Here is a 24,156-nt window from a genome sequence, read left to right as displayed (position 1 = left end):
ATTATAAGACTAGCTACCATTTACTGAGCAATTACGCTGTACCAGGTACCCTTCTAAGCACTTTAGACGACTAACTCATTGAATCCTCAAAATAATCAAAAGGGGAAGGTACTATTTTTAGCTTCATTTTACAGGTGTGGAAACTGAGGCACAGAGGTTAAGCAGCTTGTCCAAGATCACTCAGCTAGGAAATGGCAGAGCTAGGATTTGAACCCAGGTCTGTAAGTAAAGCACATGCTCCGGGCTGGTTTCACCGGCTCCTAAAGAGCGGGCAGTGTAGCACAGTGGTTTAGATGCTCTGTGCTTCCCAGAGCATCTGTGTGCTTTGCCCTAAGTGGCAAATCCCAGACATGTGCAAATCTGAATTCAAATCCAGCGTCGTTTCAAGACCTCCCAGGAATTAAGGTCCCAATCGTAGCAAACAGATTAAAATGTACCCACATCCTACATAAAACATGCTCTTTTGGCTTGAAAACATTTTTTTTCAATAATTTTTTCTAAACTTGCTTTTGAAGTTATTTGACGCCAAGAAACAATTATTTTACAGATTTGTTGTGATTTCCAGGCAATTGTCAGGAATTTGTGCGACATGAGAAAAATCCAGCCAGCAATTGGTTTTCGAGTGGAATGAGGTTTTGATGAACACTGAATTTAACAATGAATGAGGCTGACATAAAGCTGTAAATGTTTAAACATTTACCCACTTTGATTTTGCAGTTGTCTCCTCCTTTTTGGAGCCAATACATTCTTTTTTACAGCCTGCAAATGAACATTCTTGTGGGCTCCCTGAAAAGTTTGCAGAACTGAAGCACAAGTGGGTAAGAGGCCCAGCCAAGTCCTAGCTTTGCTACTGGAAGGCTGTGTCCCCCGGAACCAGGCATTCAGCTTCTCTGGGCCCCAGTTCCCCCATCTGTAGACGGGCTGGAGGACTCAACAAGGTAATGCACAAAAACCAGCCAGCACCGGGCCCAGAGTGAGCACCCTGTGAATGGGAGCCATCAAGGACAAGAGGCAGGCAGGTAGGAGTGTCCATGACACCTCGATAGAACGAACACCTTTGGGACATTGCAGCAAAACTGACATAGAGATTTTTCAAGCCTCTGCCCAGCCTCTGACCACTGGGACCTTACGTGAAAGGAGTAACTCAGCAAGCTCCACATGAAGGCTGCAGTGTGGTGCCAGGATGAGGCCGGCTTGTCCCAGTTTGCCCAGGACTGTCCCAGTTTTAAAATGGAAAGCCTCAAGGTGGCAGCAAGCCAAGTGTCCGCTGACTAAGAATTGGTAAATAACATGTGGTCTAGCCGTACGATGGAATATTATTCAGTCTTAAAGAAGAAGGAAATTCTGACACACGCTACAACACAGATGAACCTTGACTGGAGGGCATTGTGCTGAGTGAAATTAGCCAGGCACAGAAAGACAAATGCAGTATGATTCCACTTAGGTAGGGTCCCTAGAGCAGTCAGACTCACAGAGAGAAAGTAGAATGGTGATTGCCAGGGGCTGGGGGAGGGAGGAATGGGGAGTGAGTGTTTAATGGGTGCAGAGCTTCAGTTCTGCAAGATGGAGAGAGCTGTGTGTGTGTGGGGGGGGGGGGTGATGGTTGCACAACAATGTGGATGGACTGAACTCCACATGTGAAAATGGTCAAGACAGTAAGTGCTACGTGTACTTTACTACAAGTGAAAAATAATGAAAAATTAACAAACGAAAAGACCTCAAAGGTTCACCTCCCAGGCAGCCCCCAGTCCTGGCCAGAGCAAGATGGCTGGTCTCGCGAGTTTGCAGGGAGTTCTCACCTGAACCAGCAGCCAGTCCACCAGCTTGCTCCCAGGCAGCACCGACTTATAGGTCTTCAGGTGGTAATCGCGGTCTCTGCGGGGAGGAAGAGAAAGCACAGCAGAGGCATACCGTGAGCCAGCTGTGGAGAAGGGAGGTGGGAGCAGTCCCAATGTCCCTGCTCGAAGTGCTCAGGATCCAAGAGTTTCCGGGCTCTCTAGGCCTGGGGCGCGGGAGCACTGGGCAGGGAGTCCTGGCCCAGATTCCACACTTCACTCTCAGTGTGACCTGGGGCACGTGTGTCCCAATCCAGGGCCCCCTTCTCACCCATAGAGTGAGGGGGCAGGAGTAGATGGCTCTAAGGCTCCTCTCTCCAGCCCAGGGGTTCTCAAGCAGGGCGAATTTGCCCCACAAGGAACACTCAGCTGTGTCTGGAGACATTTTTGGCTTCTGTGACCTGGCGGGGGGGCGGCAGTACTTACTGGCATCTAGCAGGTAGAGCAGGGAGGCCACTGAGCATTCCCAAATGCCCAGAACGGCTCTCAAACAAAGAATTATCCAGTTCCAAATATCTGTAGCACCGTGGCTATGGAAAACTGGTGGAGCAGTGAGAAAAATTCTCAATTCAGTCTTTCCCTTTTCATTTGTTTTGTTGTTGACATTCGTGTGTTCAAAGGCAACAAACTATTCCAATGTGGAAACTCCTGGGGGTGGGGGGGCGGGGAGTCCGGACTGAGCAGGGGGCAGTATTCCTGGTTGCCCTTGAGGTAAATGCTCTGACCTCTGTGGCCTCTCAGTTTTGGTGCCAAGGGTTGTTGGTCTTACAGGCAAATTTCAATAATTTCTCAGCCTTTGAAGCTGACAAAAATGAGTTTATGTGGCCAGCCCACATAGAGGCCGGTAAGAGTCAGTTGGGGAGTTTTCCCAGGGCTTTTAGGAGCTGGGGAGCCCAGCAGGTGATGGAGGGGCCCTTCTGGGAAGGGACTGAGGAGGCAGAGGCGAGGCGAGAGAGGAACATGGTTCCCAGGGCCGGACCTCCAACAAGACCTGCAAATGCCAGGAAAGGCCCTTCCTTTCAGCTCCTCTGAGAGGTGATTGATGGGTCAGGATGGGGGACAGAGGAATCTGCAGCTGGGTGAGAATCAAGTCACCGTCGCTGTCCCTTCATCCACAGCCATAAGCTTCATGGTAAGGAGAACAACCAATCGCTGGCATGAATACAGCACTCACTACATGTCAGGTGCCATTCAGACTGAATCGTCATGACAGTCCAAGAGGTGTGAGCTTATGCTTATTTCCCGGATGCAGAAACAGACACAGAGGTTCATTACCATTCAGCATTCACTCATCAAACATTCACCGAGTGCTCTTTTGCCCTAGGCCTGTGCTCTCCAATATGTGGCCATTTTTTAATCAATTAATATTAAGTCAAACTTAAAATCACATTCCTCAGTCTCAAGGGTTGGAGAGCCACGAGTGACTAAGGCTACTAGACTGGACACACAGGTATAGAGCACTTCTACCAGGGCTGAAAGTTCTACTGGGCAGCGCTGGTCTACGTGCCGCTCAAGGGCCTGGGGGCACAGCAGTGAGCAAATTCCACACCCTTGGTGAGACTGCAATTCAGTGGGAAAGAAAGACGATAGACAGATAAACATAAATATATAACACGTCAACTACTGACAAGTTTCAGGAAGAAAACCAAAGTGTAGTAAGGAGGGTAATGCATACCAGATGGTGACACTTTAGAAAAATGGTCAGGGAAGGCCCCTCTGGTTTGGAGACATTTGAAGGAAGGAAGTCAATACACAGGTACGTAAGGGAAGAGCTTCCCAGGCGAGGGAACAGCAAGTGCAAAGACCCCACTCCATAGAAAAACAGTTGAGGCACCAGGAGGGTAAGGAACTGCCCATGCTCACACAGCTGGTACCTTGCAGGCTAAGATTCAAACTCAGCCTGTCTGGCTCCAGAACCGATACCTTTCACCACCATGCTGCAGTGTGTCCCCAGAATCAATTCACATAGCCCTAATAACCAACCTACAGCATAGGTGCGATTATTAGCCCCATCTGATGGAGGAGACTGGGGCTCAAAGAAGTGACATTCCCAGCCCAAGGCCACCGAGCTGAGAAGGGGCAGAGGTGAAACTGAAGCTTGGAGAGAGTAACTTACTTGATCACAGGGGTGTAGAGGCTGTGAAGACGGCAGTAAAGCCTCACACCCTGAAAAAGAAAAAGAGGGAGTCTGGGATCAGGCCACATCCTTCAGGGGCCTCCAAATCCAGGCTGCTGGGCGAGGCGGCTCCCAGGGCTGAACAGGTGAGTGGGGGCGAGAGGGAGGGGAGACTGGTGGGGGCAGCGGAGGAGAGCAGGACTCCGGGACGCAGGCCTGCTCTGCAGTGACTGAGGGGTCAAGGTCACGGGGTCAAGGTCGGGGAATCCCTACCTTGGACATGATGTCCTCCAGCTCACTCCGGGCCTTGTAGGTACCATCATCGTAGCGGAAGCGGTACATCACCTGCTCATTCTTGAACTGGTGCTTGTCAGAGACTGGAGGGACCCAAGTGGGCGGTGAAGCTGGGCCTGTCCCCTCGGCCCCTCCTGACCCACGCCCACCATCGTCACCCTTCACTCGGCCAGGCTCTGTGCCAAGTGCAGTTTCACCAAACCCCTTCCCATGCTATGTGCGGAGCCCTCCTGAGACCTGCAGCGTGGGGCTGGAGCTTCTGCAGGTCTCCTGAGAGGTCCACAAGTGCCCCTGATCCAGCCTGCGTGGGGACCCATCTGGCCTGGCACCTGCTTGGCACTAGATCCCCAGAGCGCGTGTTGGGACCGAGTGTGCTGGGGCTGGGACTACACTGCGGGGTTTTATGGAGCGATCTCTACACAACGGCCTTGAATTGCCCTTGGTGTTTCTTTCCCTCACTCCCCACTCTGCATCCATTAGGAAATCCCGTAGGCTCTTCCTTCAAAACGTTAAGAATCGGACCCTACACTCCCACCCTGTTCCGAGCCACCTTCATCTCCCGCCTGGACTATCACTGTTGCCTCCTCGCTGGGCGCCCCACTGGCACGGTTGGCACCACAGTCCACCCTCCACGCAGCGGCCAAAGGGATCCTGTTCAAGTCTGAGTGTAGGCAGGTCTTTCTTCTACTCGGAACTCATCTCACTTAAGAGTAAACCCACAGACCCTACAATCCCCTATAAGGTCCTGGACCTCATCCCCTAAACACTCCCCCTGGGCCCCACCCCCTCTGACTTCATTTCCTAACATCCCCCTGTAGGCTCCACGACAGCCATACTGGCCTCCTTGTTATTCCAGAGCAAAGCACCTATACTGCTGTCCTGGGGACTTTGCACTGGTTGTAGTCTCTGCCTCGAACCCCAGTGCCCACCTGGCTCCCGCCCTCTCTCAGGTCTCGGTCTCACCGTCACCTTCTCAGTGAGGCCTTCCTAACTCCCCTGTTCAAAATTGAACCCCACTCCGTTTTCTCTCCTTCCCAAAGATTTATCACCACCTATATGCACCTATTTTACTTATCTAGCTTATTGTCTTCTCCCCACAACTAGAAGGTTTGGCCCTATGAGGACAAGTTTCCATCTGTCCCATTCTCCACTGCATGGTCAGTGCCTGGCACATAACAGGCATTCAGAAACTCAAATGGTTCTTGCCTTTTCTGAAGGAACAGATAGACAATTCTACTCCCCTGCCCGTGTCTTTCTGGCAGGGGTTTCCACTGTGCTGGTGCCCCAGCTGAGGGCTGGGTTTTCCAGCCCTGTGAGCAGTTTTTAACATGCGCCTCCACGTTCCTGGGCTGCACAGACGTGTAGAAACAGCCTGTGAGTTCGTGGAAGCACAGCACTGTTGGGGTCTGGCCTGTGCCTACCCTTTGCCCACCTGGCCCGCCCCACTCACCATGGTGGATAATACCATTCTCCAACAAGGCTTGGCCCAAGTTGACTCCTTCTTCAGTCTTGCTGATTTCACCAATTTCCAGAAGCCAGGAAACAAACTCACTGCCAGCAACAGAAGACGCAGTTGAGACGGCTTGCCCAGTCCCAGGACCCCAGGGACCAGCACTAAGCTGGCCTGATCCCACCCACTGCCAGAAATGACAGCTACAACATCCCACAGAGAAGCAAAGCTCAGGGGCCCACAGCCCTGGGGGCTCTGCTGAGGCCTCATGCTTCTTTCCAGGACCACGAGCAGAGAGGTGAATGGGATCAGACCCCAGGCCCTGCCTCAGGCTCGACAGACAGATGGACGGATGGACACACGGACGGATGGATAGATGGGAGAGAGGATGGGAAGATGGCCAGATGGACACATGAATGGGTAGGTAAATGAATGGAAAGTGAATGGATGAAAGGATAACTTGACAGACGAATGATCGGTGTCTGGAAAGACCTGCGAGGTAGGTGGAGGAGAACAGGAGCGGACTGCTTGATAAGTGGAAAGATAACTGGGCGGGTGGGTGGGGGGATGGATGATGGATGGCTGGATGGATGAACAGAAGGAACGAAGAAACAAACAAGCAGGATGAAATATGGGCCCAGAAAGATAATTGTTGAGTCAGGAGAGTTAATGATCAAACCATGTCAGTCTTCTACTTAAAACCCTCCAATGGGCTTCCCCATTATTCTCAGGATAAAGCCCAAACTATTCTCACATGAGGACAAAGCCCTCTAGGAACTGACCCATCCTAATTGATCTCACCTCCTATGTCTTTCACTTATTATGCTTTAGCCACACCCACCATCTTCCCCTTCTGAAAAAAATGCCAGACTCCTGCCTTTGCACTTGCTGTTCCCTCTGCTGGAAACACCCTTCCCCAGTTCTTCAGGGTGCCCTTCTTTTTCATCCTTCAAGTCTCAGCTCAAACGTCACCTCCTCAGAGACGCCTTCCCTGACCACCTCCTCAAAAGTAGTTCCGTATCCCCACACACAATCCATCACATCTTTTGAATACTTATAACTGTCTAAAGTTGTACTGTTTACAGATTTACTTATGTGTTTATCGACCAGAATGGAATCTCCACGCTAACAGGGATTTTTGTCTGTCATATTCATGGCTCCCTCGAAGCACCTAGAAGAGGGTCTAAACTCGCACAAAAAGGCTCAATAATCATTTACTGGACAAAAGAAGGAATGAACCATCGAACAAGAAGGAATGTTCTGGGATCAGGAGGAAGGTCTCAGGGAGAAAGCAGTGCTCACAGGCCAGGGGAAAGCAGGCAAATCCAACATGACTACCCAGTGGGGCAGACGTTCAGCCAGACCCCAAGTTCTGGCTCTTGGGGGCACACTGTGGCCCAGTGCAGAGCTCAGCCCACTGGAAGTCAGAAGGAAAAGGGAGAGTCAGGAACCGGAGTGTTTCCGCCAAGCAATCTGTGTTCAATTAAAGCAAATGGCAGCTGGCCAGAGCACAGAGCTCTCCTGCTTATCGAAACCAGCTGTCCCGCCTCCGATTACAGGGCCAGAGGGGGGCAGGGCTATTTTTAGCTTCCCAGTGTGTGCTGAGCAGAGACCTGCCTGTGTGTAGGTAGTGGTCTTTGCTAATGCATTCAGAGAGCCCCCGGTACAGGCCCAGCGGGAGCGTAAAAGAAATGGATTTATTTTCTGGAGCAGGACCCCAAGTGGGGAAGAGATTATTTGGGGTCCTGCCCACCCCCAGTTCCATTCTTTAAATCCCAAAAAATCAGAGTCGGGGAGGAAGTTTCCAGCAGCTGAGAAAGGTGAACAGATGTTGAATGCCCACTCTCGGTAGCTGGAGACTCAGGCTGTCCACCCACTGTCCCTATGGGGGCCGCCTCTGGCACTGACCCGCAGCCCTATGGCAGGAAGGGGGTCAGGAAGTGTCCCCACGACAGCTATTAGAGCAAAAAACAGCCTAGAGGACAGCAGCTGTGACCCGTGTTTCTGCCCTGAGTGGAGTCTTGCCCCTTTGAAAGGATCCAGGAAGGTTCACAGCTGGCTGGGCAAATTCGGGCAAGCCGCTGTCCCTCTCTGGTCCTCAACAAGGCAAGTGGTTCACTCAGGGGCCTTCTGGATTTAACAGGTAGACTGTCTAATTGTAAAATCTTAAGCGTGATCCAGCACGCAAAACCAGATAAAATTCATCTCTGAAGATGGCAGCCCCTCCTCAGTGTGCCGACTGTGGCCACGTGGGAAGACAAGACATCTTACAGCGTTTCAAGAGAAAGCCGGAAATCCCGCATTTCCTGTGAAATCTCCCAACTGTTAAATGTTGATATTGAGTCCAAACTTTTCTGAAAGCACCATGTGGCCCACGGAAAATACATCTGCAAACTGTGCTGGGTCCGTGGGGCATCGTTTGCCACCACTGGGGGCAGGGAAGGGTGTTCTAGGCAGGGGGATCAGCATACACACAGGCCTTAAGGTTAGGAAACCAGCGATCTGGTGGTTGTTGGGGGCTGCAAAGAGCAGCAAGATCCAGTCTTCCAAAAGGATATAACTTGGAGCAGTGAGTTGGGGACACAGAAAGAAGGTCAGTCTCATTTGGTGGAGAGTTTGAGATTCAGGGAATGGGGGACTTGAGAGTTAGCATGGGTCCAGTTGTCAACCCTCCTTCCTTCTTGGCCCTCAGAATTATTCACCCAGTAAACATGTATTTAGCCTACCATGTGTCAAACCCAATGCTGGCGACGGGGGTTAGACAGGTATGTCTTTGCAGTCTTCCTAGGAAGGTCCCCTAGCAGAGGCCCAATGTACCATTCGCCACCCAGTCCAAGAATCCCCTTTTTCTTGCCTGTCTCCTCCATAGCCTTGAGCTCCATGAAGATAAGGACTGGGAGTTTAATATTCACCCCTATCATTCCACTGCCTGAGATGCTTCCTGAAGATGTCTGTGGAAATGTCCAACAAATCATTATCGATCAGTTATTATGCTAATATCCTGCACCTGTGCACACAGGTAGCTGAGAGAGCTAGGCATCTTCCATCGCAGACCTTCCATTCTGGCAGACGTCAATGAACGACATCTAACCTTTGTCAAGAGTGAAACCAAAGGTCTTCTCCTTCCAGGAAGCCTTCCCTGACTGCCCCTGATAGACACACCATCATACCTTGTCCCCTGAGCTCTAACAGCTCCTATTGTGCCCTCGTTCAGGGCCTGCATGATGGTTCATCCTCATCTCATTCTTCTCTTAGATTCTCTCAATGGCTTCCCAGAGCACCTGAAACAACGCCTGAACCCCTCGTCACTGACCTGCCTCGCCTGGCCCCTGCCAACCCCTGTGCCTTGCCTGCCACCCCTCTGCCACGCACTCCCTCCCTCCAGCCATACTGGCCTTGTTATTCGTCAACCACTTACTCAAGGTCCATTCCATCTTAGGGCTTTTGCACCTGCTGCTCCCCCAGATCTTTTCATGGCTGGCTGCTGCTTGGTACCCAGATCTTGGTTAAAATGTCACCTCCCCTGAAAGGCTCTTCCTGATCACACTGGCTGAACTAGCACCCCATTTCCTCCTTAGGTCAACCTTATTTCCTTACAGCGTTCATCAACGCTCTGAAATTCCCTTCTTTATTTCTCTTTATGTGTATTTGTCTATTTGCTGATTCTCCTCTAGACAGTTATCTCTATCAAGGCAGGGATCTTGTCTGTCCTGCTCACTGCTGGCACACAGTAAAGAAACAATGAATGAAGGAGACGAACGATTGAATGAATCAATTTTATTTCCACAGCTAATCTGAGGAACTTAGAGAACAAACGCCACGTTCCTCCCATGATACAGCCTCCACAATAACATACAGATTTTATTCCTTGTTTTTTTCTTTCATGTGGCACCGCTGAGCTTTGTTTCTGAGTACAGCAGAAACAGGCCCTTAAGCCTAACACACATTTCCATCATTCTTGCCAGTGCTGTGCTGAGCATAGCACACGTGTTTTCTCACTGTATCCTCCAACAATCCTGTGAGGCACATTTTATTGTCTCTTGCTAATCGATCATTTAGCAGACCCAGAGAGGTTAAGAAACTTGCCCAAAGTCACACAGCTAGAAATGGGAGAGTCAGGACTTGAGTCCAAGTCTGACTCAAAGCCTAACCTTCGAAGGTTATAAAGATAAATCAGACACTTTTTTTTAAATTCAGAATACCCTGTCTATTAGTGGAGACAGCTCTGGAAAAAGTAATTCTCAAGGAAAAATAAAGTGTGCTGACTAGAGATAAAAATGGATAAATGCAGCAGAGTGCTGTGGGAGAGAGGCCTGGATTCAAATCCCAGCCCCCCACTGGTTGTGTGATCTTGTACAGGACCTTTTCCTTCTCTGTGCCTCAGTTTCCTCACCCTTAAAGCGGGGATAATGGCAGGTGACCTCACAGGTTGTGTGAGGGTTAAAGGCATGGCTGCATGCCAGAGCCTGGACCAAATGAAAGCTCAACAATTGTCTCTGTGGCTGCTGGTTCCTTCCACCCAGGGGCACTAGAGGGGCTCGTAGAGAAAGCTCAGGAGCTGAGTCCCGGCAGGGAAGGGTGCCCCAGGCTGGGTGCAGAGCAAAGACATGCAGGGAGAAAAGTTTTACAGAACAGTCTCCTGCAGGACGTCTGGTCCTTAGAGCCCTGGTTACACAACAAGCTACAATCCTGGGCTCTGTTTCAAATGGGCAGTGAAAGAAATCTCCCTAATCCTTCCTGAAGAGACAGAACACTGGCTGAAGCTCTAATCACACACAGGTAATCCCTTCCGGCTGGACTATGCTCTCTGAGGGGTTTGGCAGGAGGTGGGTTGAGGTCCTCCAACCCCAGGGGACCAGAAGAAGGCCTCTCCTGAGAGAAAAACCTCCTTTCTGTCCAGGGATTAGGGATTAGCTGATGGAGACCAACCAGGCTGTCCCTTCCCCACTTCCCACAGCCCATAGGTCTGGGGCACACATCTCCTCCATCCAGGAAGCTCGGATAAGCCCTGAGCAACAGGCCAACAGGGCACCCTGGTCACCCTTCAAGGACCCAACCACCCCTCAAATAACCTGCCTGCTGCCCCACCAACTACAAACCTCAGGCTATGACCAGTTAGCTCTTGGTCTCCACACATGGTCTCCAATGGCCTATTCAATATGGATACTTGAGTATACCAGGCATTTCAACCTTAAGGCATCCAAACCTGGGCTCCCGCCCCCACACTGTCTCCATATTTTTCCTCACCTGGCTCAAAGGCAACCACCGAAGCCCCGAGGGCCTTCCACCTTTCCGCCCCCTCCGTCTCAGACTTCTTTGCTGGTCCCTCCTCCAAACACTGCCAGACCCCCAGAGCCCAGTCCTGCTTCATCTCTCTGTGCAGATCCCCTTGCAGATTCCATTCCATCTTGTGGCTTTAAAGACCACCGAAATGCCACATCTCCTGCACTCAGTCTTTTCTTCCTGAGTCAAGGTTTTATATCCAACTAACAAGTCAGTATCTCCATCCAGGAGTCCAATAGTCTCAGTGTAACTGTCCAAACTGAGCTTCTGAGCTCTACTCCTGCCCCCTGAAACCTGCTCCTTCCTCCATCTCCTTCCCCTTCTCAGAAAGCAGCAACTCCAACCATCCTGGAGCTCAAAATCCTTAACTTTTTTCTCACCCATCAGCAAATGCTGTCATCTTCGGCACAATCCAGAATGCAACCACCTTCCCCATCTCCACGATGAGTGTCCTCATTCCGGTTACCTCTTACCTGGTGTATGGCACTATTATAATGCAGTGGTTTTATCTGAGGCCTCTTCAAAAGCTTTTGGGAAGTGGATGGGGTATAGCTTAATAAATTCTCAGCAAACACCCTACCTTGCAGGCAGACTTCTCCCCTGAGCTGGACTACACGCTTCATGAGGTCGGCGTTCTTCCACCCTCTCCAGAGCCCTGACCACCATGTCTAGGTAGCAGCACACAGTAGGGCCTGAAAACAACCTCACAACTTTATGGGGACTGTATTTTTTCTGCCTCTCCCTATTTCCAGCCTCCCCTCAACCAGGTGAATGAGATTTAAACCTGAGTTTAAGATCCAATCCCATCACCCTGTTCTCGGACCCCTTTTTGCTCCTTCGTTAAAAACGAAGAGGCAGGGTGTAAAACGTTTTATTATTAGGAAAACAATGTATTTTCCAAACAGAGAAATTGGAGGCCCTAAGTACAGAAAAGCTTACAGAACCCTCCCACCCCCACTCCTCCTCCTATGAGACACAGGAAAGGAGGCCTCAGCAGACACCAACCCTGCCAACACTTGATCTCACTGTGAGAAAATAACTGTGTTGTTTAAGCCGCCCAGTCGGTGGTACTTTGTCATAGCAGCCCAAGCAGACTGATACAATGTTTGCTCTTCCAGCCTTTCCATCATCTTTCTTAATTAAATCCCTGTGTTAAATACCTCTCTGCTTAAAATATCTGTAATACCTTCTCTTTTCTTGAGTGCTAGAGCCATGTTTTTCAATCCAGGGTGGGCAACATGTAAGTAGTTTGTGAAATCAATTTCATGAGTCTATCTCAGGATTATTTTTGAAATGAATAAAGAAACGACTTGATAGAATAGAAAGGATAGGCTAGGACAGGAAAGAAACAGAATATAACATATAGAACAGAGATTTTCAGAGTGTATCGAGCACAGCGAGTTTTGTGCATCGTGAGCTCATTCATATACAGTGGTACCTCGGTTTTCGAACGTCTCCGTTGACTAACATTTTGGTTTATGAACACCGTAAACCCGGAAGTAAAGGCTTCGGTGTTCAAACACGACTCAGAAGTCAAACATGTCACGCGGCTGCCGCTGAGGGCAAGATCCTGAGGCCTAGCTGTTTTCGAACGTTTCAGAACTCGTGGATTACATTCGGAAACTGAGGTACCACTGTATTACAAAGATGTGTGTCACAACATAACACTCATGGTTTGCAGTGAGTTATGGTCAACAATGTTTGAAAGACCTAATGCGGGGCCCCACCATCCTGCTTGACCTCCAAGCAGTGCTGTAGTGGCCCCGCCCAGAAGGGCTCCTGCAGGAAGCGGCAGAGCTGGGAAGAGCCAGGTGGGCGCAGAAGGCCTGCCCACCTCCGGCCTCCGGCCGAGACCTAGGGTGGGGCTACTCACTTGCCAAGGAAGCACTTGGGGACGGTGCTCAGCTTCCTCCTGCGGTCCTTGATCAGGTTCACCTTCCTGTTCATCATCATGTGGTAAAGCTTCTCCCCCTTCTCGGCAATCATGACGTAGGCGTCCCGCTCCATGCCCAGCTTCAGGCCTACAGAGGGGCACGGTCAGCACCGGGGACAGCACCCACGCCTGGGAGCAGAGGGGAGGCCTGCGGCTCCTGACAACGGCCCCCCCGGCTGTCCCCACTCCTGCCACAGCCAGCGGTCATCTATACAGCACTCATTGCATGTCAGTCACTATCCTAGGCATCTGCCAGTGACGCCTCAAAAGAACCCTGTAGGGGATGGTGGCGAATCTCCCCCATTTTACAGATGGCAAAGCTGAGGCCCAGGGAGGTTAAGTCCCACAGTAATAAGCAGTCGAGTTTACTCAAGCCTTCAACATGAGGATAGGTTTCCAAATTCAGAGGTTATCAGAAAGTCTGTTGAGATCTTCCTTCCAGCCAGGGATGTAAATCTCCCTATGTCTCCAGATAATACACATAGGACCCTGACCCAGACCACTGCCCCACATTTTCTACCTGGACCCTGTCCACTCTTGACAGTAATAGCAATGACAAACAATAATAGCAAATGCTATTAGCAGCTACTATATGCTACTCAGTCCTTAGGAAACAGACAAGGCAAGTACCATTACTCCCATTTTACAGATGAAGAAACTGAGGCCCAGAGAAATTGAGTTCTCTGTCCAAGGTGGCTCAACTAGAAGTGGTAGAACCAGAATTCAGACCAAGGAAGTTTGGCTCCAGATCTGTGCTCTTGACCGCAACACGCATCACCCCTGTAAATGCAGCCGAGGTCAGGCTTTGGACAATACCCCAATTCTAATGACTAAGGCCCACTCAGGCCACACCCCACTCGTGATCACATACGCCCTGCACTGACCACAGCCCTCAATTCTGACCACTAAGATACTGATCGGCCCCACCCAGGCCAAGCCAGCTCCTGAACCCCACCTCCAGCCCTGACCACACACTCAGCCCTGATCAGTTTCAGAAATCACAAGCTTGCCCAATCAGGGCCCAAATTCAGTAGTTTATTTGGACTAGGCATTTTAATAAATGTTGATGCCATACTTAAAATCAGGAAATATCACCTGGAAAATCCACATGTCTAGCTCTAAGGGGGAAAAAAAAAAATCAAGGTATCTAGCCATGCTGGGCCCATATTCCCGCGAAAGGAAGCTAATTTGCGCTTGGGTAGAATTAGGGCACGGACAGAAGTGGACGGATTTGGCATGCATGTGGGAAGCATAACTAACGGGACTTGATCTACTGAATTTGGGGAGCAGGCGGAAATCAGGGATGACACCAAAGGGTTTAAATCTGAGGTCATAGATGAATAAAGGCACCACTCATGGGCCTGGGATGTCGTGGGGATAAGCAAGTTGGGGGCAGGAGAGCTGATGGAAACGAAGAGTTCTGATGAGACATGGTAAGTGTGAGCTGTCTATGGCACATCCTCGTGTTGATTTCAAGTGGACAGGATATAGGTATGAAGGAAACTGGGCCTCAGTTTCCTCCTCTGCAGACTAGGTCAGGATGATTTTCAGGGACAATGTGTCAAATTGCCAAGTAGGGCCAAATCCAAACCTCACTTAGCAGTATCACAACCCACTGCAGCAGGAACGTGTATCCCCACTTATCAGACGACATCACTGAGGTCCGGGCAACTGAATTAACTTGCCCCAAACACACCAAGCCTCCCTCTTCCCAGCCGGGTGGTCTCTGCACAACAGTCCGGTGCCCACCCCAACTCCACCCAACTGTCACACCCAGCCCCATATTTCTTTCTGGGAGCTGCCTCAGAGGTGCCTGGGCCCAGAGAAATTCATGACCACGGTAATGGGCAGCCCCCAAGGACCCTCCTACCACACTGCGGCCCTGGGGAATAGAACCACAGAGGAGAAAAGGACAGATACAGAGCATCTCGCTACCAAGCCTTAAGGGTGAGGGCTGCCAAGCATCCCAGAATGACCAACCATATTGGCATGACCTTGGGCAAGTCCCTTCCATTGGGCCTCAGTTTCACCATCTGCCTGGTGGACTAAACCAGATGACCTCAGGAGATCCAAGATACCACCAAGTTATAACACAGTCCCAGGGCACCCTGCAAGACCTGCTTCTCATAGCTCTGACTTTTCTGGAAAGGACCCGATGCCCCTTCCCTAGGTACAGCCCTAACTCGGCAGAAGTGACCAGCTTGGAGGAAGCCATACACACCCCAGGGACCCTGGAAAGTCCCCCAAAGCCACCACTCTTCAGAGGCCCAGGAAAGGGCCCAGCCACTCACTCTCACGCTGCTCCCGCTCGCGGATGATGGCGTCCAGCCACTTCTGCTTCTCCTCGGCCGTCTTGGCCATGCAGACAAACCACTTGTTCTTGGCCGTGTTGTGGATCTTCCAGCCATTGGTTACGGTGTAGCCATTGCTGTGGTAATCCGCTGATGGGGGCAGGAGGCAAAGGAGGGTCAGCACGGACTGAGCCCTACAACGCTGCACATTCCCCACTATACACTTGTGAGGAAGGTGTCAGGACCAGTCTGTCCGGCTCCAGAAAGACAGGGGCATCGACAGAATCAGGATTTGGGAGTTGAATTTTCAACCCTTCCAGTGCTCACTCCCTCTCCTGGCTATTCTCTGGTGGGAGAGGAAGATGGATAAACAAAGACCCCTCCCAAGCCCTCAATGACAGGGGCTTCAAGACCTCCAAGGCCAGGCACAAACACAGACGTGACTCAAGGGAGACACCTGCCCGGAGCCCAGGAATGCATCCCTGCCTCCTTGCCCATGTCATTCGGGCCCTGGGACTACTTGAAGTCCTACTGCCAGCCTGACGATGCCACGCTGTGGGTCCTCACACACAGCTGGCTGAGAGGAGATAATCAGCAAACCTCTGAAGACACCTGGGATTATCCAGGAAAGTGGATTTGGGGTCCTGCCTATACCCGGAATCCAAGGAGGGGGCCACAGGTTTTGTAAGACCATCAAAAGGGTCCGTGGCTCAAAACCAATTGAGAACCCTGCCCTAGAGAAGCTCAAGGACACGTATACCAAGAGGTTTACACAAGAATGCTCACAGCATCACATTCATGATAAAGTGAACAGCAGAAACAACCCAAATGTTCATCATCAAATAGGTAAACTGTGGACAATTCATGCAACGGAATAGTATACAGCAGTGAAAACCAACAAGCTAGAGAGAGCTACGTGCAGAAACATGGAAGAACCCGACCAACATAGGGTTGAGTGAAAAAAGCAAGATGCAAAAGAATACACCATATTTTATGACCATTTAAAACACATATAAAATCATATTTAAAGCCATTTAAACATATATACAATAATATAACCACATGAATAAGGTTTGAAAACAGAAATTTTGATTAAAATATTTAGTAGTGTACACTTAGGAGATTAAAATATTTTTAGAAACCGAGAAAATGATCATCACAAAATTTGGACATTGGTTCCTTCTGAAGGGAAGGAGGCGCTGTGACCAGGCAGGGAGGGGCATGGGAGGGGCTTCCAGGGCGCAGGCAGTTTTACTTATTAACTTGAATCGTGACTACCCAGGTATTCATTTTACATGCATAAGTTTTGGGTGCTTTTCTGTACGTAGGTGATATTTCAAATAAAAGAGGGGAAAAAAACTAACTGAAACCAATTATACCATGGAGCTGGTGGGGCTGGGCTCCGGCAGGGCTCAGGGTCGGGCCTACCTGTCCCATCTTCCACATTCTCCACCTCCATGACTTCAGTGTTGATTCGACCCCTGAAGATGTAGAGGGAGCCGTTGATGGATTTGGTCCTCTTGGTGGATTTCTTTCCCCCGGTGACCCTGAAAGATGGTGGGAAGTCATTCCTTATGCCTCACCTCATGGGGGCTCAATTGTCTTCAACAGGGCAGAGGGAGAAAGGGCAGTAATATGGGAGGGCGCCCAGGGATGGGAAGAGCACTGCACCGGGGTCAGGAACATGGGGTTTTGGCTAGTAGTTGGGTGACTTTTCCACTCCCAGCTACAGTTTCCTCATCTGGAAAATGGGCTAGTAGTCTTGCTAACCTCACAGAGCTCCTTCTCAGCTAACAGGGGACACTAATGAGAAACTAACACGAAGCAACAGAAACCCATTCTTCTTGGCTAGAAATGGGTAGAGGCTCTCAAAGTATCTAACAAACAAGTACTTCCTGAAATAAGACCAAAGTGGAAAGGAGCTTGGAGCAGGCAGTCCATCCCATCCATCCACATCCACCTACCCACCACTCATTCATTCCCTCAGGTGAATTCTATCACTTGCCCATTTAGTCACTCCACAAACATCTGACCAGCACTTCCTGTGGGAGAATACTAAGTTGGGACTAAGGGGAGTTGCTCACCCCCGCATTCAACAGCACTTAGGGAACACCCACTGGGTGCCAGGCAGTCTGCTAGGTGCTGGGGCTGTAGCAGTGAACAAAACAATGTCTTTGAGAACTCATCTTCCAGTAGGAGGCGGGGAGGGGCAGGGGGCACAGAGACAGAGGCTACGTAAAGAAGTCCAACACACGTCAGAAGTCAGAAGTGCTAATGTTGTGGTTAAAACAAAGCAGAGAAGGAGCCCTCATAGCTTAGAGGCCCCCCTCTGCTCCACCAGGTGGGTGATGGCTCACCAAAAGCCAGCTGTGTGCGTTCCCAAACCGATTTGCCTGATGTGCACCTGTCACTGTCACTGGGTAAACTAAATATTATATAAGCTGAGGACATATGACTGTGGAAAGAGAGTCGTGTCTCTGAAAATTGAGTCGAATGTTTCAGAAAGACGTGAGAAAGGTGAGCAGCTCCTGCGTTGACAGTGAACTTAACCTCAGAGACGAGGCCTTGGCTCTATATGAAAAGAATCTTTAATGAGCGCCATGTTTATGTTTTTAATGAAAACACTGCAGGTTTGTAAAACAAATAATAAAACACAAATATGGGTAGGGAGGGGGGTGTGACTTTAATTGGGGCGGGGGAGAAGCAGATGGTCGCGGGCCTCCCTAAAGAGGTGACACTGAAGTAAAGGCCTACACTAGAAGGTTCTGTGCAGAGGCACATTCTAGGCAGGGGACAGACGCCAAGGCCTGCCATGTTGCAAGGAGCAGTGAGGAAGCCCGCATCGCTGGAGTTGCCAGGGCGAAGGGGAGTGTGGCAACAGGGGTCAGAGTGGCCCCACGGGCCAGGTCCTGCAGGGTCCTGTGGGCAGTGGCCTGTGTGTGAGATGGGAGTCATGGAGGGCCTGACCAGAAGGATCACATGATCTGATTAAATTTTGAAGGACTATCTCAGACTGACTGTGGAAAACCGACTGTAATAGGGCCAGTGGGAAGCGGAAAGACCCAGAGAGGAGCCACGGAGAGCGTCTGTGTGCACCTATCTGTACATACCTGTACATATGTGTGTGTGCATATACATATTTGTATAAACTTTTAATTAAAGTATATAATAGCCACACAGGAAGAAAAGGCTCAACAAAGTATATGGTTCAATGAACTTTGTTACAAAGTGAACACACCGGTATAAACATTTAAGACCCCCGGAACCCCCCACACCGTGCCCCCTGTGGTCGCTCCCCCACACACTCCCACAAGGGGGACCACAGTGCTGATGTATAACCAACCCTGTGGCTTGGCTTGGCCTGTTTTGAACTTCACAAACATGGGCTCACAAAGGTGACGGTGATGGACGTGTGGGATCCTTCCAGTCTGGTGCCACTGCGAATGTGCCTGCACACGTCTTCTAAAGAACATACGTGCACATCTGCTGGGGCTATCTACCTAGGAGTTGAACTGCTGAGTTATAAGAAATGCACACAGTTGGCTTTGCTAGATACTGCCGTGCTGTTTTCCAAAATAGTTGTACCAGTTCCCCCACCCCTAGTAGAGTAGGAACATTCCAGCAGCTCCATATTCTCCACAACTGGTACTTAAGATCCGTGTTGGCCGTGCTGCTGTCTTCTTTTGTGAAACGACTGTCCTCTGACCATTTTTCTGTTGGATTGCCTGTCTTTTCTCAATAATTTACAGTGGGAGTTGGCATACCTTTCCTGAAAAGGGCCAGGTGGTAAACATTTTCAGTTTTGCGGGCCATATGGTCTCTGTCTCAACTACTCAACGCCGCCCTTGTGGCATGAAAATATCCGCAGACAATACAAAAACGAATGAGTGTGTCAATAGAACTTTATTTATAAAAAATTGACAGAGGGCCAAATTTGGCTTACAGGACTTGTTCATATATTCTGGCTATGAGTCCTCTGTCAGTTAGATGGCTTACAAAGATCTTCTCCTACTTTGCACCTTACCATGTTACTCTCCTCATGGTGTCTTTTGATGAACAGGTCTTAATTTTAATGCAGTCTGGCGCATCTATTTTTTCCTTTATAACTATACTTTTTGTCCATTTTATGAAATCTTTCCTTACCTCAGATCGTGGTGATAATCTCCTACGCCTTCTTCTAGAAGCTTTCTTGTTTTACCTTGCACATTTAAATCTACAATCCATCTGAAGTTGATTTTTTTTGGTGTATTTTTTCCCCATCAGATATCAAACTAACCCTGTGTCATTTATTTATCTACGTTGGAGTTTTTGTTAAAATTCAAATATTCAAATGAGTGCTTACATAAGGCTCTACTTCTGACTTGCTATTCTAGTCCATTGATTAATTTGCCTCTTTTTATACCAAGACCACATCCTAATTACCGCAGCTTTACAGTAAGCCTGGCATCAGTAACACAAGTCCTCCAGCTTTGGCCTTCTTCAAAACTGTCTATTTTTGTGTTTCTATATAAATTTTACAATCATTTATATACACATACATACAACCTCCTTCCTGGAACTTTTACGGGAATTACTCTGAGGTTTTGGCTAAAGTTTGATGACAGAACGAAAAGGATTTGCTGCTGAAGTGCGTGTGGGGATGAAGCAGGTCAGAAACCCAGGCTATTAAGAGTCTGGCCTGAGCTCCTGGCTAAATAGATGGTGGTGCCATTGATTCAGAATGAGGAAGACTCGAGGAGGAAAAGGCTTAGAGCAGGACTTGCAATGAAACCTGACGCATCTTGTTTTAGATGCACTTTTTAAGTGTGAGCTGTGTGTGACATCCACGCAGAGACAGAGATTTATATTTCTTCTCCTTCACATACCATGTGCCAGGCACTATTCTAACCTCTTTACATGTTTTATTTTACTTAATCTATAAAAGCAACTCTATAAAGATGGGGGCTGCTTTTACCCCCATTTAACAGAAAGGCAAACAGAGGCACAGAGAGCTGACATAACATGCTGAAGGTCACACAGCTAGTAAGCAGTGGGGCCTCAGTGTTCTTAACAACTGCGAGCTGCTGCCGCCCCAAGACACTAGGCAGGCAGTTGATGTATATGAGACTTAGCTCTTCTGGGTCTCCGTTTCCCCTTCTGAAGAATGGGGAGGTGGGCTTTTGAACTACTCCTTTCCATTCTGACATCCACGAGCCTCTACCTTTGAATTAGATCAGAAACTCTCTGAGTCAGAGACCTTCCCTGACCCACATCCCGGACAGGCGGTGCTCTGCAAAGACAAAACAGTCGGCAGACACCTAGCTGCGTCAGGCATTTCCTGTGACCACATCAGAGCCAGGCCAGTTGTTCCATCCACCATTGCCCAATCCCTCAGGGACTTCCCGGAGCCCAGTCCTCTGGCTCCGAATCCAGAGGCAGGAATGCTGGCCACCTGCCAGGTTCTCTCAGGAGACAGATGTGCCCTCTCCCTCTGCCAGCCCAGCTCACTTGCAGAACTGAGGCGGGAATGGCCTTAGAAAAGCTAGTGGCGGCCACAGGGCAGCCCTAGGGGGCCCACTTGGAGTCCAGAAAGATCAGAATCAGCTGCTATCGCTCCAACAGGTGCGACCACGCCATGAAGGGTGGGCCTGCACTGTGATAGCCGAAGCTAACTCGAGCCATCTCGGCCAAAGCTGGGACAGGTCAGAGGCCTGAAGGGATATTCTGTTTTCTAAACCCCAGTGTTCTGGGAAAAGTGCCTGTTTCAGACAGCCCAGGGCGGGTGGAGGGGAAGGGAGGCGGTGAATGCTGGCAGTGGCCTTGGCACTGCCAAAGAAGGTTTCTCAGGCTGGCCCCAGTGAGAACAGGCAGGAAGCAAGAAGGAAGGAGAAGGGGGCATTGATGGAGGGATAGGAAGACAAGAGAAAGACACAGGCAGACCTCATAAAGTGGGCAGAAAAATAAAATATCAAATGAAAAGGAGACATGCTGACCGACCCACTGCTAGATGGTGAAAGTGGAAGAAGACCAAGGCCTCTCACGAGAAGGACCAAGCCCCAAAACAGGGAGGAAAGGGCGGGGGTAAGGAGCCTGTGGTTGAAGTGACCTACTATGCGCCAGGTGCTACACCTGTGGGGTGGCACTAAATTGGAACCCAGCATGTGTGGACGCAAGTTAACAGTAACTGTAATAGCAGCTAACTCTTACTGTGTGCACTTACTATGTGCCAGGCACACTGAACACATTTACTCTTCACAATGACTCTACAGGGTATGTACAATAATTTACCCTATTTCACAGACAAGGGAACTGAGGCAAAGAGAGGCAAAGTCACAGAGCTGGGGAAATAGCTGAACAGGGTTTCAACTATAAGGAGCTTGGTTCTTAACCAAACACTACTATCAGAAGGGGTTTATCATCCCCGTTTTACAGAAGAGAAAACTGAGGCTCCCAGAGGTCAGGCTGGACGAGGACGACTATAAAAAGCCCACACGCATGCATTGATGCCCATCACTCATCCTGTAGAAAGGTTCTTCACCACAACCGGAGAAGGCCAGCAGAAACAGACAAGGAAAGTGGGGCTCAGGCAGGAAGGGACACGCCCAGAGCAGAAAGGAAGTTGGAGGGAACGCGAACAGTAGGACGCAGTCTGGATTTCCCCTTAGCCTTAGTTAGCTTTTGCTGGATAAAGAAGCCTCTGGAAAGTCACTGCTTCATCCGTAAGACAAAGTAGCAGGGAGAAGTAGCCGGTCAGTTGAGACATCCCCTACGTGCTGAGCAAGAACACTGAAAGGCAGGAATCCCTCAGTCCACCACTCAACCCACCCACCCCTCAAACCATCCGCTCATGCTCCCACCCGTCACCTAATTTTCCCTCTCTCCAATCATCCATCCACCCAGTAGTCGTCCAATTATCCAACCTTCCATACCAGAGGCCAACCACCCCAGCAACTTCCAACCAGCCAGCCAGCCAGCCATGACCACACCCATCCAACTGACCATCCAGCCACTAATCTCCAAACCTCCATCACCACCCACCCTCCCATCCAACCATCTACATACTCATTCAACAAACCAGATATTAAGGCCCCCAACTCACCATTCACCTAAACAAACCTCTGCCAACTCATTATGTCTTCATACCCATTTCTCCAACTACCTAAATATCCATGCCATCCCCCAGCCACTTGCATAAGGACAGGAAGCTTCGCATTGCATCCCTCCATCCAGCCATCTCCGACACCTCCAACCTCTCCACTGCTCACTCATTCACCTACCCACTCATCTATTCGTAAGTCAATTCATCCATCTACCCAGTCTCTCCCTCCCTGCCTCCCTTCATCCACCATCCATTCGTCTCCCAAACCTCTAACTATCCATCGTTCCTCCTCCCACTTGCCCACACGTCCCATCAGTCACACTTCCAGTCCTACACATGAGCTCATGTGCATCCATCTACCAGTCATTCACCCAGCCATTCACTCCGAGACTCTACAAAGTGCAAGAAGCTCCAGTGAAAGAGATAAAGACAATGAAGGTACTATCCTTTCCCTCAAAACACTTAGCAGAAGAGCTCCGTCCCCTCAAACCTTCTACCTTTGGATCTTAAAATCACAGAATGCTGGTGTCACGGAAAACTTTCAAGCTTCCGTGACTGCCTCAATCTACACAGTCCAATATGGTAGCCAAAGTCACATGTGGCTATTAAACACTTAAAACGTGGCTAGGACAAATTGAGATGTGCTGTGAAACACATTTTGAAGATTTTTTAAAAGAATGCAAAATATCTCTAATCATTTTTTAACGGATTAAGCTGAAATAATACTTGGGGATATAATGAGATAAATAAAATATGTTATTTAAATTCATTTCTCCTATTTCCTTTTAATTAATGTAGCTACTAGAAACTTTTAAATAACCTATGTGGCTCACGTCATATTTCTGTTGGACAGTGCTGGTCTAGAACAAACTGCTCAACTGAAGAAGAGAAAAGGCCCAGAGAGGAAAGTGATAAGTCTATGTTGTCACCTCCAGAAACTGTCAGGATTCAACCCAATCCCAGCCTCCTGGCTCACCTGTGCAACCCCACTCCCAGCAACTCACCTGGATTTCCGCTTGCAATAGACAAGGAGGTTGTCAAAGAGGAAGAAGGCCCTCTCCTGGATGTTGCCTGCGGAGATTTTTAACAGAGTCCCTTGCAGAAGGAGCTGGGTGCAGATATCCGTGAGGTTGGAGCCCTGGGAGAGTGATGGGGGTACAGTGAATGATATGGCACATCCAGGACACTTAGGAATATCCCCTTACCTCCCTGAGACAGAACCTACACTGCCTCCTTCATACCCCCAAATCTAAATGCACCATCATGGGCAAATCTGTCAGCAGAGAGAAAAACAATAAAACATGATCAATGTCTTCTATCCATTGAGTGCGCCAGAACAATGCTGACAGAGCACACGGAAGTGACGCCACACAGAAGAGAGACTACCTAACATCCCACCTAAACATGGGGCTCAGGGAGGTGAAAGGACTCACCCAGCTCATACAGCCCTGGTCGGCATCCGGCTTTGTTTTGGTTCAGTTCTTGTTTTGAATTTGGGGTTTTTTGTTGTTTGGGTCTTTTGCCTGTACCTTCCTCCTTATTTACTTATGCCTTGAGTTGTTATTCCATCTCCTCCACAAGAATTCCACTTGCATAAGGACAGGAAACTTCGCATTTATCAAGCATTTGCCACATATGCCCAGCACCCATAATGCTGTCTGGCATATTGTGCGTAGTTAATAAATGCCGTAGAACAGGTGACAAATACAATGTGAACACCACTAGGAGCAGGATTCTGACAGCGCTCACTCTAGCTGCAGATGTGAGTATCGATGAGTACAGTCCCCAAATTCTACCTGGTCATCTATGCTAATTGACAGGGGGGCGGCTAAGACACTAAGTGCGTGCAGTTCACTGACACTCCATGAGGTTCAGG

The 24,156-nt window shown here is 49.5% G+C and overlaps 1 protein-coding gene across 1 annotated transcript in view; it reads right to left on the bottom strand.

The window, feature by feature from the left end:
* The window catches only part of PREX1 (phosphatidylinositol-3,4,5-trisphosphate dependent Rac exchange factor 1), a 177,841-nt gene that overhangs the window by 45,418 nt on the left and 108,267 nt on the right, over window positions 1-24,156 (bottom strand). The window contains exons 7-14 of the mRNA XM_081034717.1: window positions 23,285-23,418; window positions 16,631-16,749; window positions 15,203-15,352; window positions 12,852-12,999; window positions 5,696-5,796; window positions 4,225-4,328; window positions 3,952-4,001; window positions 1,800-1,875 (exon numbers count right to left, since the gene is read on the bottom strand). Of these exons, the coding sequence (XP_080890843.1) occupies window positions 1,800-1,875; window positions 3,952-4,001; window positions 4,225-4,328; window positions 5,696-5,796; window positions 12,852-12,999; window positions 15,203-15,352; window positions 16,631-16,749; window positions 23,285-23,418 (882 nt within the window). The remainder of the gene's footprint in view (window positions 1-1,799; window positions 1,876-3,951; window positions 4,002-4,224; window positions 4,329-5,695; window positions 5,797-12,851; window positions 13,000-15,202; window positions 15,353-16,630; window positions 16,750-23,284; window positions 23,419-24,156) is intronic.

The sequence above is a fragment of the Rhinolophus hipposideros genome (assembly GCF_964194185.1).
Source record: "Rhinolophus hipposideros genome assembly, chromosome: 22".
Taxonomy (NCBI): domain Eukaryota; kingdom Metazoa; phylum Chordata; class Mammalia; order Chiroptera; family Rhinolophidae; genus Rhinolophus; species Rhinolophus hipposideros.
The sequence above is the reverse complement of the archived record's forward strand: the minus strand, read 5'-3'. Positions and strand labels throughout refer to the sequence as shown.